Below are 18708 nucleotides of genomic sequence, written 5' to 3' on the forward strand. Positions count from 1 at the left end.
CGAAATGAATTCTAATGATAGCTATTCGTGTGCGGTATAAAGGTACAATTTCGCAAGTAGCTCGAGAAAATTGTTCGTCAGATAAGAGTCGTCATGTGGCACCTTCGGACGTCTCGTGTGACAAATTTACATTCGTGTCGCGAAGTGTCCCGAAACTGTTTGTAGTAGTGAGATGTCGACGCGTGTAGTGTGGTGTGGCGCCTCGCCTCGCCCGGAGCGCAGGTGTCGCCGGCCCGGCCCTCCCCGGGCTCGAGCCTCGGACCGACGACAAACATGAAATATAGAACTTCCAGGACACCTCGTGCATGATATATGACACCAGTGACGGCTGTGTTCAAACAATTCTAACATATGTTTTACAATTCTTTCAATATAACATTTTGTATTTCCTCTCACATCTAAGACGCTCGATCTTGTTGTCGAACTGAAATTTCCGTCATCCTATTTAGAACAGTTTCTCGTAAATCTTTAATGAATCTGATGTGAATTTTGTCAAATCTTATCTACGATTATTTTTACATGGACTCTGAGATCAGTTATTAAATATTCTGAATATTTTTACTAAAGCCTATTTTGAATAAAAAATATTACATTTCTGAGGGCCTAAAGGAAAGGACGCTACTTGTTTTCCCAAATTCGTGGAACAACTTAAGCTGTTTCGTTCGTCTACTCAGATTTATTTAAAGAGTTGTGGTATCATTAAAACGTCAGATAAAATATTATTGTAACAATATATTTTATATACAAAGTAGTTTTATAATACAACGTAAATGACTAGGAGGAGAGTGAGCGGGGAGCAGGCCCGCGCCGCCGCGCTTCGCTTGAGCGCCTCCAACTCGCTGACGTCGGGGCCCTCCTCTGAATCCCCCAACTCGTTGTACTGCATTTCCTCGAACTTACCGGACAATGCTGTAACAGGACACGCGCTCAGAAACGCTTCGAACATCCCTCGAGGCAACCTATCCGACGCTATTTTCCAAAATATCAAGTTACCCGACATGACCATTAACTTTTCCTTCTAAACGCTTTCAACATTAAAGGAGTATTTCTTATCACAGGAAACAAAAGTTTGTATTCTGGTTGATACTTACAGTACAATTTTATTGTCCCATCCGTGTCTCCAAGGGAATTCTTTGATATGCAACTGTATGTACCGAAAGTGTTTCTACCAACTTTTTTAATCTTCAGCCTCATATCAACTTCGTAACCCTTCTCCACGGCTGTGATCTCGAACCTCTTGTCCGCTGCAAAGTAAATACTCCTTATAGTTTCATTATGTTCATAATTAGCAAAACGGCAAAATGTCAACAACGAATTATATGATACTTACATTGCGATATGATTTGATCGTTAATAGTCCAATAATTAATAGATCTAGGAAAAGCTTCTGAATGGCAGTCCAAATGTACGGTGTCACCTTCTTTCGCTCCTACTAATTGATTTTGTATAGTCATAATCGGCGGAACTGAAAGAGACACATTTACCTATCAAACTGTCTAAGAAAATCCAACCAGTAATTTCAAATGTAGGAATAGAGATAAATTAATGTAAAGATCTTGAGTTAGTCGGTTCACGTAATTTAGTTCAAATTAGCTTAGTTGCGGTTCTAGATTCAGCTCAAATGCTGGCGACACACGTTTCCGCTCTTTGCGAGGAAACCGCAAGAGTGTATATAGCTCAAAGATTTATCTACATCTGGCAGCTAAATCAGTTTAAATTCTACCGTGGACTCTAAAATCATGCAGATTTTAGTAGCAGCAAAACTAGCGGCTTTTTAAATTTATGAGTAGTCGGAGGGCTATTTTATATGCGATATGAATCAGTTTCAAAAAGTGACTCACAATGTACAACGAGCATGACACGTTTGCTGACCGAAGGCGGGACCCCGTTACTGGCGATGCATAGGTAAGCACCCATGTGTAATCTTGATACTTTTACTAACTGAAGCACTGCGCCGTTCACCGACGAATCTATTCAACAATAAACATGTCCACGTTAACACAGTAATAACTTTCACGCTTGTTTTCTTCTTTACGAGTACAATGAACTAAGTTGAACAGCCCAATTGATATTTATGTTGGGTTGTACTACATAAAAATATTTTTTCTATTTTTAACCCATATCAAACGGCATGTGGCACCCAAACAATAAAAATGCCGTGAGTCGGCAGTTTTTTGATTAATAACACAAAATTTAGGTGCTCAAGGTTCATTCATAGCTAATGTGAGTTTGACTTACTGTGTGTATCACTGAAGTTGGTGGTAGGCAATAAGTCACCAGCTTCTTTCCTCCAGACGACAGTGGGCGTGGGCACTCCGTGTGCAGCACACCTCAAGGTCACATTGGCACCTTCTCTCGCCACCTGGTCGCTACTCGTCGGGTAGTCCAAAATATCCGGTGGAACTGCGCAAATTCACACTCCTATTCACCAAACTCAATACATTAAAATTGCTTAAAAGTTTTATGTTTAGCTACGGCTAAAAATATTTCTTTAGAGAATCTCGGAGAAATCATTATAACTGAATACTTCTGATTTTATAAGTAGACGTTGTATAAACTTAATTTGAAATTCACCTTAGTCGATATGAATTAATTATGAACATTACGAGTAGGTACACGGTTTCGTACACAAATTAGTTATACTACACGGTTGAATTGGCTCCAGGGGTCCATGTAAACTAACGAAATTTTCTTCAAATAAAATTACGTACCTACTACGTCTAGGTAGGCCGTTTGGCTCTTCATGGGGTCAGTGTTGAGCTGGCACATGTACCAGCCTCGGTCGGCCTGGCGTACGTCGTGTATGTGCAGGAACCAGACGCGCCGGTCGCTGTGGTTCACCGCGATGCGATGGTTCTTGGTGATCACGTGGGTCGCGATCGTCAAGATAGTCTGCGTGTCCACGCGTAGCCACGCCACCTACACCAATTTTAATATTTTGTTCCGTTCCACAATGCTTATTCAATATACATTAATAAATTGTGTATTTGTATTGTGTATATTATATACACATGCAATGAATGGAATATATTACAATGGTCAAAGCAATGTTATGTAGCAGAAAATAAATAGCAATCAGGCCTAATTATGTATTTTAATATTCGGGTCAATAGATTGGATTTACTGTGCAATGCAAACGTCCTTTATTCGTTAACTCTTCTACACGATAAAACAAATTAAAATACTTATAAAACACTTACCCTGTAAGAGCCGAGGTCATTGACAACACAAGTGAAAACTGCCTCTCTTCCCAACGACACAGTCAAGTTGTTTAGGCTATCTTCGAAGCGTGGAACTTCTAGAACAATAATATTAATTAATTTTCAAAAGTTATGGTTCGTTTTATTATTGTTTAATCGTTGTAATAACATATCTCAGATTCAAACTAGTCTTATTCTGTACTATGTAAATATTTTCTTGAAGATATAAAATGATTTGTACGACTTTTACGAAGCCTTACTTTACTTTACTGTAATGTAATGAAAAGTCTACGAATACAATTTGACTAATTTCGTCTACTCGTAATTAATATGATTCAATTCACGTGGATATTTTACGAACAATATTCTTTGGAGTGTTGCTTTTGAAAATTATATGTTGTAGTTTACTTATTTATATTTTTAGGTGTTTGTATTTTTTTCTCAAATGGCGTTTAGTGGTCCACGTGGTTTGTATCTTTTATTTGTGTTTTGTAAGTAGTAGATTATATTCAAGAATATTATAATAATTTTGACTGCCTCCATGGCATTGTACCATTGCGTCGTTCGTGGGTTCAATTCCCAAACGGAACCATTATCTGTGCGATTCACAAACAATTGTTTAGGTTTGGTTGTACTTCGTATTCGTTGTTTGTATGTTTGTCAAAATCCTCGCTACACAGCAGCAAGTCTTAGTGCGGGAGTAGGCTTAAAAAAAAAAACAAAGTGGTTTAACGAGGCCAGAATGTTGAACAATTAGATTAAAAGAAGCTATTGTCTGTTACTCGAAAAACAAAAACAGTTTATGGTATTACGACCAATGAAAGGCTTTTGATTCAAGCCATTACTCTGCCATAGCGAATAGGCGAATAGCCGTAGAAAGGGTACTATTTAATGCAACTTTGTTAACTTTTAACTCGATTCATTTATGCCAAACGTAGTTGCGAACTGTACTTTGGTACTGACAGTAACTTTATTTAGCCTATTACCGTTATTAGAGTGATTTTGTGTTTCTAAATAAATAAATGAATGTCTAACACGTAGTAACAATATTACGATAACTTATAAAAAGTATGCACTTGTAATTTCAAAGCTTTGTACTTACATATATTTGCAGAATTAAATTTAAATGATTCTGGGTTATGTTCCGACGCGTTTGAAGATAAGCCAGTTGGGTATATGTTGCTGGCAAATACTATAAATAATAGTGCTGTTTTATACTTACTTCTGGCTGAATAGAAATCTTTCAGAATACAATATCTAGAACGTACACATGATTAGTGTTAGTTAAAATGTTACTATGTGAACCTTTACTATCATAAATAATATTCGAACTTTAACGAAAATTTTACAATCCACGTGTGAAGTCTAAAAATCGCCAGCTTAGCATGTGTGCGAGTGACTGCAGTGCTGATTTTCAGCTGAAACCTCATTTTACGAGTACGTGTTACGATTTCACAAATATTTATTTAATACCGAATGAATGTAATATAATAAGTCTATGAAATTAACTGTAATATCAATGAAATGCACATAAAATCGAGATCGGGTATCAATAAAATAAATAGAAGTAAGCAAAATGCGGGCCGCATCGGAAATAAAAATGTTTACGAAGATGCTAATCACCGAACAGTCGTTGTTTGCTAATTATTAATTGAAGAAATATTTACTCGGAACTTATTTACGCCGAAATCGATTGCTCAGCCCGCAAATTTGACGGCGTCAGCAACACTTCACGCCGTCAAATTTAATGAAGCACCTTTTATAATTAAAATATCGAAGACGAATTATTTAAGTTTCTGGAATGGAATTTAGAAGACAATTCGGTCTCGTGTATCATGATACAAGTATTTATATTCAAAGCGAGATATTTTAGAGAGCATTTATTATTTATAATTTTATATTTATACTCCTATTACAAATGTAATCTTGTCGAAATTCCAATCTCGACCTGCTCAAGTTTATTAGAAGTTTATTGTCGCACTCACAGAGTTATCGTAATTATTTCGTGAAAATCTTATATTATCTCCTCGCTGAGCATTTCATTAAACTCAATTTATATTATGAGATTGGAATCACGATCAATTAGATATTTGCTTTACTTTGCTTATATAATGAGAAACATTAATCTGAGAAATTGTAGATGTTAATAGTGTTTTATCTCTATTTAGAATAGATAAAGTTATTAATTTAAACACAAACGTAATCGTTATGAAGGCGAGTTGTTTACCGTCTTCAATATATCACGGAGGTTTATCTCTGCACTAATGTATCACTATATACGTATAAATGTTATTGTTGCCCGACCACTGTGTTCTCTCACGTACAGTCCTAAGCATTTATTGTGCCTAGAGCAAATTTGCTTGCGGGTCGCAATATCCAAGTGAACGGGCCCTGGGGTGCTATCTTGTTTTATTTGCGCGCCAGAGCCGATAATGAACGTTTTTTCTCCGTATCTATTCTGAGCATTCAATATACTAAAGGTGTAATAAAGGCTAACATATTAGTAGTCCCCCTTCCTCTTACCACTGAAATTTTATTGTCGTATAATATAATCAAATTGTACAGCGGCCAGTTGAATGGACTGAAAAAAGCTCTTACGCTGCAACCTTAAGGTTCTAAATGAATTGTGATAATAAAACAAAGGATTAGGCAAATAAAAACAATAGATATATTTGATCGCCAATAAAATGTTTAGGCAACTTTTATGGCTTTAACATTTTGTGGGCAACCAGTATCTTATCGTGGTTCGAAAAGTCTTTGTACGTAGGTGATGTTATGGTGAAAGTAGATGTCTGGATATGATAAGTTTTATGAGTGGTACAAAGGGCGGAATAAAAAAAAGCGTTTGTTATTCATGACTATCATTTTAATTGTAAATATAGCTTTTACTTTTAGTAGTTTAACTAAAATGGTACAATATAATTTCCCTGTGATAGTAGAATTATATTTAATTAAATCTCTAAATTGACGAATCCATCATCGAAGGAATTCGAATTATTGCTCTGTTCCTTTAATAGATATTTTAATAAATTCTTTGTCGTGAGCGTGACCTGTTATCAGAAAAGGTATCTGTTGGTACTTTACTGGCATTGTGCCGTGGCTTCGTTTGTGTCAAGTATATTTTATAATAAAGTATATTTTATTTGTAAAGTCGATTCTGGATAACATCATACGAAAATTATTTCAAAGATACCTACCCCTTTTACATATTATTGTTAAAAGCAGAATTAATTCAAAATTTTAAGATTTCAACCTAGGTATATTGGAACACAAAGTTTGGATTCCGCATACTAATGAATGAATTTGTCTCAATGTATTTGGAAATGAGCGAATTGTTAAGGACTCAAGAAGGTACTGAATCGTTTGGTTTAAAGGCTACAAAAGATGATCTTTATCATTTTATGGATTCAGGGAGTTGGATGAACCCCCGGGGAGAGCTTATGTCAGAATATTAACCCTCCTTAGAGACTCTAAAAGAAAGTTTTAAATGCTTTATGTTGGTACTTACACATACGATGTTGCGGACGTAATTCAGTAATGTAGTATGTATTTTTACATCGTAAACTGTCATTCACGTTTGCCGATGTCTGCGGGCGACTGTTTTATCGCTCAGGAAGAATGCCATTGTATTCGACATGACAGAAAGGCGAGCAGTCGCTATTGTTTTTTTTATCGGACGCAATTGGCTCTATTCGCCCGTAGTTGGTACACAATTTGTCTGTCGTGTTAGAGATTGTACATACGTGACTTTGAATATCGGTTTTTAATGTTTCGTTTTAATTCGTTTGGAATTCGGGCCATCTGTTTAATTAGAGGGGTACTTTTTATGACAATTTTTCAATTACGATATCGAGGGGGAAATGTGTATTATACGTTTGAGTAGGTATGTGGGTGTGTGCCGCCAGAGAATAGACCAACGGCATATAATAGGAGCACGTTCGATTAGCTCAATGTTCGCGTCTAGTGACTCACAGCTGCAGTAGGTATTCACTCGTCTCGCTTGTTGAATTAATAGTTGGTGCTGGGAGCAAACGCACATTGTGGCCTGAATGGCATTTTAACATAATAATGTTTGATCTGTCTTGGACATTCCACTGAAGCCATCGCTTTAAATAGTTAAAAAGAAAGAGGTCAGTAAACCGAAAGCAGGTACAGAAATATTTAGGTAGATAATTTTGTAAAGGTACAATTAACAGCTCACGTTTCCAGTAAAAAAACCAAGTTGTTAAAACGAAAGCCTTGACGAAAGAAAACATAACATTATCATCATCTGCATTTATTGGAAAATTTAAACAAAAGCACTATAAGCGATGTTAGTGCACTCATACATAGAACATATCAAGGACCTACGTGGAATCCCAAATTTGTATCGGTAGTGAGTCATTCAACTGAGCGGAATAATCATCCAATAATATCCCTATTTGTCGTTGAACAATACCCATTGGTACATATACATTAGAAATATCCTGGAAATCAGGTTATTTCTCTTAATAATAGCTTTATTATATCAAATGTGGAAATTAAATTACGAAGTCCTTGAGTTCGTTACACGATATTTCTTCCATATTGTTAGAATTATTATAGAGAACATCAAGTTCTCCAAAAATCTTCTTAAGATTACTTTTTTTACCTTTTTTTTTTGTTAAAAGACAACTCCCACATTAAGAATTGCTCTTGTGTTGCAGGGACTTTTACAAAAGTATAAACAACGGACACTAAGTACCACCAGACCCGAAACAATAATTGAGGATCGTACAAATAATTGTTCCGAGTGGGAATCGAACCCACGATCTCCCGACTTGGTTGCCGCATGGCGACCTAAACCACAGCGCCATAGAGGCAGAATAACAGAGTATGATTATACACGCTTGAAAAATACGACAAGTAGACACTAAATCCAATTACTATCAAACGCCTACCTATCCACGAAATGACGGCACTACTGATAGCTTAACTCAAGACCAAGGTAAATAGGTTATTGTAACAGGCTATGATTTCACCAGTATAGTAATATGTAATTTATATCTGTTCATAAATTAAATAGCACTTAAAACAAGCGTCTCTCCACAGCCGGTCTGCTGCTTCAAAACATTATCCTAAGTCCTGGGGCACTTTTCTAGACATCCCTATATTACAGCAGACCTAAAATAATACAGACACGTGGTTTATCCAGCCACGTCTGTTATTCGTCTTTGCTCAACTATTCTGATAAATACAGGTATGTTATCCTTTCAATTGTTTATCAAAGATTTTATGGGATTCGGCTCAGTTTAACCGTCTACTACATTGTATACCTTTTTCAATTAATCGTTTGTCTACTTTTCTGTGTACGCCGTTTGCTGCTTGTGTTTTGCAAAAACTTGTAAGTTTTGCGAGTCCTTTCTTGTAAAGTTGTAATCAGTTTGGACAGCTATTAAAATGCTGGATTGTCCAGCAAACACAAATAAAATGTCCGAACGAAGCACAAAAGTTATTACACTAAAGTAAAATGAAAAATAAAATTTTATCACGTTCCATTTCCTCTTTTTTAACTTTTTCAAAGTTCCGTCCATGCATAGCTACGTATCGTCACGTTCGGCCGGCAGCTGGCGAGGGAATCGAATGCCCAGCATGCACATCTATACCCGTTCTTCTACCTTTGTTTTTAACCTTCTATAGATTACACTAGTTTTGTCTGCGAATTCACTCATATTGTCTATACCATTCGTAATTGAAAGACCTACACCGCAAAATGGCAAGATTCCTTCGAGTTAGGAACATTCAAAGGAAGTTTAGTTTCCGTAGCAATTATAAACCTGTGTGCTCATTTCTATACAACTTGCTTACATTCATTCATGACCTATTTCTTTAAAAACAGATACATTATACCTACTCGCCTTTTTATTAAGTGTGTGTGTACCAACACACCATTTTAAAACTAGTCTTTATTTACAAAAGAACTAAAAAGTAAATTGTATGTTGGGTGACTAATCTTTAACATAGAATCTAAATTTAAAACTACATATAAATTGTTTTACAAATGCCTGGTTTTTGAATAAAAACAAAACTGCGTTCGGTGAAAACATTTCGCTTTGGGCGTCTCTTAAATAAAAAACGAGCTTTTTGAACATTTATAGTGGAGATGTACTCGTTTGTATTACGATACACACGCGTGTGACTAGATAACCAATAGATAAATCGTCAGCGATTGGTGATAGTTTCGCTGGATGCTGCAGATTACACATGTCGGTCGGAGGGTAATTGTCACGTAGCAGTTTTTAAATGCACGCTGAATTTCAAATATAATGAACGTGGTGCTTCACAAAGCAATTCGAACGTAAGAGACAATAATAAAATAGAGTTTTGAGGAGTTTAATTTTTAAACATTGGTGAACAAGTAGACTAAAGTATATGATCTACGGAACCTTACAGGTTAATGTAGTCAATTAGAACTTTGCCCGAAATGAATAAAGTTCACTGAACTCTTTATCTCCCGTATGTTTCAATTTTAATCTCGTAATGACTTTGTATCGATATTATAATAGGTTAATATTCACACCAATAAATACTATCAAGTACTTTTAGCACTACCCAATTAAATATAATTAGGCTGTTTATAAACCACAGTTACTATTGAAATTACCGAACCGATTCTGAAATGAACTAAAATTTCGACTAGCGGTTAACACGTGAACATAATGACATTTTGTTTTGCAATTTGAAATGTTAATATTAAATTAATATCATTCTAATTATAACAGATCTGATTAGTTTCGTATAAACGGGGAAATTGTTGGTTAAAAATAGATAAGCCAAACGAAATTTCCGTTTGGCTTAGATTATAGAGAGGTATTCGAATATGATAAAGTAGAGATTATAAGATACATGAGTGACAGGCGAGTAATCGAATTACAAATGTTTATTAAACATCTAAAATGTTTAACTACCGCACAAATATACAAGAAACCATGAAATACAGTCCATATAAAGTTGTTTTGACAAAACAAATAAACCAAATGACTATTATTGTACCACTAGCTCCCTATAGTTTGAAACAGGTGTTAATAAAATATTCAATAATGCAATAGCAATACCGGATTCAACTCTAAACTGAACGAACTTGAAGAACAATTGGTTTAACAAAAATAGTTTTCCGTCGGTTCACCATTTCGCTCGGTTTTTACATTAATTATGCATAAGTTTGAATCAGGTTTACTTAATAATACGAGAGTAAAGTCTACAGACTACGAAAATAGCCGTCTCATTGGTCAGCAGATTTGATATTTACTGTGTCGCCATTACCTTAACTTGATCAAACTATAAATAACACGGTAAAATCTCAGTTGACTGCTATTGACCGTTCAAAATGTTCTACAAGTGAACTTACAAATTAAAAAGATATCTTATATCGAATCAAAAGTTAACAACCAGGTAACTTGAAGAATACCATAGTAAAACATAGAATAATTTCAGATGCAAAAATAAAAATAGCTGCAAACAAACCACATAATTGAAATAATTTACGTTTTCAAATTTTCCAAAGATTGTGTCTCAGTAATCCTATAAGTATTTCAAGCTATGTCTTCGCTATGAAGAAGGTAGTTGAGATAAATTGGATGCAAAGGCCTGATATTCTGAATCTGTTATGGTGCAGATTAAGGGGGTCCTTTGTTCAGCGAGGACAGATTACAGCTTCACACACAATAGAACATCGGCTCTACTTGTATCAAACCCGATCTAATCGAAAACCGCATATCAATTTTGATAAAATGCATTTCCTGTTAATACACTCACTCAGACCTTGAGAGCAGCCTAATGACGAGACGGTTAAAAACTCACATGTCAGTCAAATACGTCAAAGGCTATTTCGAGCAGAGAAAAGTTCTTTGTAATGAAACTTTTAGTATCCGTGTGAAACGCGGCTAATTTTGAGAAACGTAACTCTATTTTGGTTGCTGACTGTACTGAGCTGGCCGCTTTGACGACAGCTCCTTACCGCTACTCGAGTCTCGCAGATATTCAAACTACTTTACGTCTATTTGTCAGACTTGCTGTGATAGTGCTTACCAGGAAAACCTTTTATGCAAAATTCTTCATTAAGAAGATAAAAGAGAAAATTTCATTATTTAAATTCTGCTGTGTCGTTCATTTGGCAGCGGCTATAAATATGATATTTAACGTACCGGTAATACTGAGTCGATATTCAGAATAGGAACCTCTATTTTCGGCAGTTCGAATTAAAAGCACCGTTATCCGCCCTTAATGCGTGAAGAGTGAACACGCACTATTATGTTTTGTTTCTTTTATGATCACCTTACAGGGAAAATGCTTAGCGTTTTACGAAAAAATACGTTTCCTTTTAATATTTGATAAAACATCTGCGAAAGATTTTTCTATTAGGTTGAAACATCTTACATTTTTAAATGAACTCATTATCTTTGCCCAAGAATTTAAACAATAGAAAGCTTAGTATTTGAGTATTCTGGTAGACTGCACTTGTTGAAGTAGATTATTAATGTACTTCAACAAGTGAAGTGAAATTATTCGTGTGTAAAAACACATGAATAATTTTGTACGATTTCTCAACTATTTGTGAACACTATTAAATGCCTAAGCATTTAAAAAGCGTCTTTGAAAACTTTAATGTAAAATATATACATAGTCGATAAATCACCGTGATTGTGTAAAGCCTCACTTAATCTTAATTTAGGGCGATACCTTCAATGGGCGTTATGCAACGCTCGCAATTTATTTGTGCCGTGACTTTGTTGTGAATAACATCGACAGGCAATATTTTCTCTTTACAACGAGCCTGTTACAAGACAACGCTTTCAGGCAATGACTTGTGCCGGCGAGGCCGATATAAATATTTGCGTATCGCATCGCCGCCTGCCGCCTGCCGTTGCCGTGGCGCGGCGGCCCCGCGCGCCCGGCCCGCGCCCTCCGGCTCCTCCAAACGTGGCTCGTCACGCGACCCACCGCCTCAACGTAAGAAGTTTATTCCACTTTAAATATCCTACATGAATCGATATGTTCTATAAATTAAGGTCACCTATTACCCCTGGTGTACGGGCCGTATAGTTTAACCAGAATCTTTTTTAAAAAGAAAAAAGCTGACTTATCCGGCCCCTCGAGACATGAGATCCAAATTCGTAGGTAGGTATTGTAATAGAATTTACAGAATAATAACAATATTTACACGTGGAAGGTTTTCAATTTAAGATGTTCTATTTCACCAAATTAGAAAATGTGCTGTAATTATGTGTACATATCTAAGTGTGTGTTAAACAGCCTGTAGTAAAAAGGAAAATTCGAGTGTAATTAAGTATGTTCATGAGTTAATTAACAAAATCAAGTAAGTTTAGTTGGTAGGCAGGTAAATTATTATCACTACATAATCAAAGTAAGTTAAACGGAGTGAAAACTTTGGAGATAAGAAGTGTTGCAAAGAAGATTATTTAAAATATTGAGTAAGTAACAAATTTTCGAACGATCGGCGTGATTCGATAACTTTTCGCCGAAGTTAGCTGTAAGTTTGTGGAAGTTTCCAGCCGTGTTTCTGAACCTTATCGTCCGTGGAAGTAACAAGCCGAGATAAATGAAGTTTAGTTGCTCTTAATTTAATGGCTGGCCGGAAGTTTGGACGACGTGACCGGATGGAAGGGGCTGCTCTTTCCTCCCAATTATTCGACTAATTAATAAGACGTTGTATTGATAGGATTGTTAACACCCTTATTAATGGATGGAAACCACTTTAGAACATTGAAGAAAAACAAAAGCGACCGATCCTGTTAGATACAGCAACCGTAAAACAAACAGACTGCTTATATTGTTTACAGAAAAATAAGAGCGAGCTCACAATTAAAGCGCCCTGAACGAGTTGCGGGTCGAAGTAACTACGGAAAATGTCTTTCAAGTCTCTCGAACACCGCAACTGAGCAAATGGCGAACGATTTAAACGCTTTCTTAAAGGATTTATCGGAGATGACACAAGAACAAGAGACGAGGAGGAAACGGGGAAGGCAAAGACCTACGGGACAGCGCACGATACAACGCCTACTAAAATTTATTGAGGCACAAATTGTAACAGAATCACTGCTGAAGCTAAACCCCTAATTAGTTTATCAGCAATAAATTAAAAACGTTGCTGTCGGCGAGGAAATGATTCGTAAATTTACACTGTTTTATGTCACAGATTAAAAAGATTACAGTAGAAAGTATTTAGTAAAGATAATTATCTATATAAACCTACGTACTTTTAGGGGTTAACTAGATCTTCACGTTAAAGCGATAAAATACCTTTAAGTAGTAATACATTATAGAGTCGAGTCGTGGGGTTGAAGTGAGGGGTATTAGTAGCCGTCCGATCTCCTCTATGTATAACATTGATAGTTATATCAGACAAAAGAGAACTTTGGCAAACGTAATTACCAACCAGAAGTAGCTTAAATTGAACATCATGGAAAATGTTTGTTCACATTTAGGACGCAATAATTTGATCGAACTGTACAATAGAAATGTAATTTGCTTTGCTCCGAACGATACCGCCCGATGTTGCAATAAGAAGCGGTAGTTGGCTTGGACTACAAAATAAAAGTAATATAGACACTGGATTTGTTCAGTACCAAGCAATCGGACTTGAGTTATTTTGTTAGCTCACATTTTTATGTCGTTTTTAGTGTCCCGATCTTGGAGAACACATGTGCAATCACTTGTCTAGCTGTATGTCAATCTGTCTATACCATTTGATTTTTCTAGACTTTATTTATAAAAAATGTAATCTAGTCCAAGACACACACTCTCTTGGGATGTTAGTTACAAAACAATAGCACATGGAGGTCCTCTTGATAAAAATACCGTAAATCTGTTTAACCACAATGAATTAATTTAAACAAACATTAATCGTAATTTTACTAGACCAGTTATACCAAAACTAAAGAACTTAGTAATGTTAATGTTTAATAGCGTGTAAACTCTACCGTTTGTAACACCGAATCGTTAACCTTGCACACTAAATATAATTAAAGTTTCTATAAGTCTTTTCAAGTCTCTTTGTAAAAAATCGATCTTTCAATTGTCATTGATGAATTATGATCGAACAATATTGCTTCTCATTGGGGAACTACAAGTCCCACTTGGAACTAAAGCCAATTATTTATCGAATTTATAGATAAACTTTTTAAACTATGACCTTTTTATAAACTCGGTCTCAACGACGAAGCATACATTATAAAGTTTTCAGTTTCGATTAAAAACGAAAAAGTTTGTGTAAAAATCTAATTCTATAGAATTAAACTTTGAAGAGATTTATTAATAACTTAATATATTAAACAGAATTGGTCTTTAATTAAAAATAAATAAAACAATCTAAACATAATCAAATACATCTAAAAATCATTTTTTAATCATGTCTTCCTAAGTTAGAAATAAATTTTAATACCTGCTCATTAGAAACATATCAATCTCATATTCAATAAAAGAAAATACATCTAATTAAATCTGAAATAAAAGTATTTAAATATTATTAAAAATATTTTTATTTGCATCCACTTTATATTTTTTCAAACCCTCTCTTGGGAACATACATAGTTAATGAAGTTATTGATTAGAGTCAACAACCCTTTTTATTTATACGTGATCGTTAGCTATCCGAATCAACGTTTATGTAAAAACACGACCTTTTTTGTTACGCTCTAATATAACTTTGTAACAGCTTCTGGAATTTTCACCGCTTAATCGTTACTTTAATAATTCACGTACATATGTCTATCATTACCCATGGGGGAAATTTAAGCGCAAATTCGACCCTATCGTGGGTTTATAATAAAAAGGTAGAAACTAGGAAAATTAACTGAATAATAAATGTGTGCGACCCCTGATTATGTTAACACGATAGTCACTGGGCCCCGGGGCATTTAACCTTTATTCGTGGGCATATAATAGTGGGCCCACTGCTGGCGCTTGCTGTAAGCCGGCTTACTCGTACACGCGTACCGGACGCTTACGTTATGACTCGTTATAATGTCCGTTTACTCATTGCGCCTTGTATTTTCCTATTTGATTTATTACCGTTTAAGTAATAATGACAAATGAATTAATCTCAGAATCAGCAATGATGAAAATTTATTCTCACTTACATTCAATATAATTGGAACAATGGTAGTTTTCACAAGAGTTTGAAAATAAAGGCAATGTTTTTTTTCGGCGACTAGGGCGCAGATGGCACGGTGATCTAGCTGCCTTCATAGCACCAGCGTGGAAAGAGGTCGCATAGGACGGAAAAATTTGGATGGATAACGATGGTCCTTGCTTAATAGTCGGACACTACAAGAGGGCTAACAAAAAGCTTTTTGTCTGACAAGTATCTTTTAAATATTTTTTTTTCTGTCGTAAAACAATGCATGTTTTTCTATTATACAATGAACATCACCGAGAAGGTTGAAAAAGTTTAAATGGCAGTCGAATTTTCATATCACAAACGTGTTTCGTAACATTTTAAACAAAACCCAAGTATTTAATATAGCAGATTCTTCTTGGTAGTAGCCAGTAGTATATTGTTATGTTTATTCAATGTCCGCAAAGATAAATAATAGCATCATTTATAATAGAGAACTATAGTTTTCTCGTTCCTAGTATTTTATTAAGCGGGACTTCTGTTTGAAACTGTAGAAGATAATCAATATTACTGGGAAGCAACTACAGGCTCAATGTCTGTTTAAATTGACGAAGCAGCGCTTCTATGGAGCTTGAATCTTGCTGCAAATTTGTGCAAAATTGGACGTTTGATCATATTTCGGAGTTAAGGTATATTTAGTGCTTACACTGATTGTAAGATCCAAGTAGGATACACACAATATCAGTTCTTTGAAATGAAAATATACGACATATCGCTTGTAGATAACATTCAATCAAATCAACGCAAGATATATGTTTAGAAGGTAACAATTTTAAAACTTTAGAAAATCGTAAGCGGACTAAAACATTCCGTATAACAAAAAGCAACAACAACTCTAAAAGGATTCCGTAAAAGTAATTAAGTTAGTCATGCTACAGAATATTTTTATTACATCACGCGAAACCATATAACGTAAGGGTTCACTCTTTGATAGTTTAAAGTTCCACTTTTAAAATATTGGTGGGAGTAAAACCGGAGTGGTAGATATTTTTCACCGAAGCGAGAGCCGCGGGCGGCGGCCGCAGGCGTAGATTATACGAACTATATTATTTCTAAAAATATATAGTAAAATGTATTACCATAACAGTTGTGGTTGATTTTCTATCGCGATTCCGACTGACAATGATATTTCAAAATTTAACTAATCATAGCTATAAATAATTCTACAGCGTATTACGAAACTTAGCATTGAAAGTTAATTGGCAAATCGATTAACATCGCGTTGTATAAATCATACGTAAATTTACAATAGATCTAACAATTTGTAGTTAGTTACCTACCACGACGCTACAAATGTATTTAAAAGATAGAAGAAAAATACTTTAGTAGTAAATAATAATTAAAGAGAAACTATTAGATAGTAAATAAATAAAACCGTTATCCATTATTACAAAAGAGTTACAAAGTTTTATATTAATCGTCAGAACGACGCGCAGTAAGCTCATTGGCCATTAACCTCATTTAAATAAAAAACTTAGCCTTATTTACCACAACAGTAACTAAGTACTAATTTTAGCCGAGAAGACGGCCAGTATATTTAAATGCCCTAAGTAGACCGATTAGGCTATTCTTAATTTAAAACATACAACTTATTTGTTTTGCTAATGATTTCACTTTTAAAAGGAGATTGAATGAAATTTACTCCATAGAGATGAAATAGATGCTTCTGAATTTAAAATTAAAACTTACATCCCAGCTTTTATTTCTTTTTTTAGTATTTTAAATAAAGACCCGTTGTGTCGCTTGCCAGTGTTCTCATTAAAGACTTTATAGTCTTTATTTACTGAATTGGACCGTGACTTTTAAATTATAAATTCTATTCGTTATGATTATCACAAGTGCCTGTGACCAGAATGAATAAAATATTTGACTCTAATGCTATTGTACCTGTTTATTTCCATCTTATTTATCTATTATTTGAATATTATATCAATTTAAAACAATAAAATAAAATATAATAATATTAAAAATTTCTTAAAATTATTCGTTTCAAATAAAATATAATAAAAAATTATAAAGTTGTTATTATTTCTATCTTAATTCGTGAAAAAATTAATTAAATATTTAAAAGATTTGTAAGTAAATTGTTTTTTTACAAAAGGTAAATGTTATTAAGAGGCTAAATTTAAATTAAAAGTTACATCCAAATGCGTAATTATGAAAAAACTAATTTTATTAATCTACGAAATAATAATTGCACCAATGAAGATAATTTTATTATGAGTCATTTTATTGCTACTAAATTGTGTAGTATTCGTCCAATCGTCAAAGGGCTTATAATAGCGGTACTAAGTGTTTTCACGAGCAGGCGATTGTCGCTTACCGTAATGAAATAATACAATGCGACGGTAATATAATTACAATATAATTCCTATTAAACTAACTTTTAGTACCTTGAAAATATACTTTTGAAGCCCTTCAATACTTGTAAAATATTATAAAGCTTATAAAACTAATTGTTTTATTTTAATTTTAAAACCTAGTGTCAAATTAACTAACTTACCGACGGAATCCTTAAAACAAATCACAACATGGAAGACAAGTCCGAAGTGTATACAGAACAAAAGTTTTCCCAACAACATTATTCAATACACATCGTATGTTAGCGAAAAAAACTTCACTGTTTGCGCGGCATACTACGGCGAGTTCGACGATGTAGAAGTTCGTAGCCCGTAGCGGCGTAGACGTGCTACGTGCGTCCGCCCAGTGAACCGAGGCGCGACTGTAGGCCCGCTCCGCTCTGCGTGCGGACTTTGCTCGCTAAGTTCGCCGCCCCGGTGCACATGCGCTCGCTGAACTCACATTCCACACGAGCAGAATCAAACTTAATAATAATTCCCTTCTTTCTACTTCACTAATCAATCGTCGCTGAAAGAAACTGAATTTGCTCTTCACCTGTGCCGACGTGTATTCTGCAAGCTTGCTAACTTTGGAATTTATTTTCAACTTCACTTCCGATGTACTTTTCCGTACGAGAGTTGAACAATATTTGATTAATGTAATTAAGGAGCTCACTCGTTCTTAATGAACATGAGTATAAAACATTACAGGTTCTAAAATAAGTTTAGTGACATGCAGTAAAACAGGAAATCTTTATTTGATTTACAAATAAAAGTCAGCTTCGTGAAACACTTTTGTTTTGTCGTAATTGTGTTTTGTACGCTTTCTTCGATTATTACATTACCTACTCACCGGAAATTCAAAGGCCGTAACGTACGCCGTACATTTAAAAATAAAAACAAATGACAGACCTATACTTACTGGCTGTTAAGGTTTAAAAATATTAAATGAAACGTATGATTATTTTTTATTTAGTTCGCAGCACTTTAATTCATGCAGCCAGTCTACGACTGC

General features: G+C 34.9%; 1 protein-coding gene across 2 annotated transcripts; it reads right to left on the reverse strand.

The window, feature by feature from the left end:
• Nucleotides 1-728: 728 nt before the first annotated feature.
• LOC142976587 (lachesin-like) lies at nt 729-18069 on the reverse strand. Of its 2 annotated transcripts, none has more exons than XM_076120020.1 (8): nt 17858-18069; nt 3201-3295; nt 2712-2919; nt 2239-2403; nt 1842-1970; nt 1331-1465; nt 1092-1244; nt 729-909 (listed from the first exon to the last, which is right to left on the reverse strand). In XM_076120020.1, the coding sequence occupies exons 1-8, from the start codon at nt 17934-17936 to the stop codon at nt 755-757; spliced, it is 1119 nt and encodes a 372-aa protein (XP_075976135.1). In that variant the 5' UTR covers nt 17937-18069; the 3' UTR covers nt 729-754. The 2 variants fall into 2 exon arrangements, with proteins under 2 accessions (XP_075976135.1, XP_075976134.1); XM_076120019.1 differs by having other exon boundaries at nt 3201-3298.
• Between the last annotated feature and the right edge of the window lie 639 nt (nt 18070-18708).

The sequence above is a fragment of the Anticarsia gemmatalis genome, chromosome 11 (genome assembly GCF_050436995.1).
Source record: "Anticarsia gemmatalis isolate Benzon Research Colony breed Stoneville strain chromosome 11, ilAntGemm2 primary, whole genome shotgun sequence".
NCBI lineage: Eukaryota > Metazoa > Arthropoda > Insecta > Lepidoptera > Erebidae > Anticarsia > Anticarsia gemmatalis.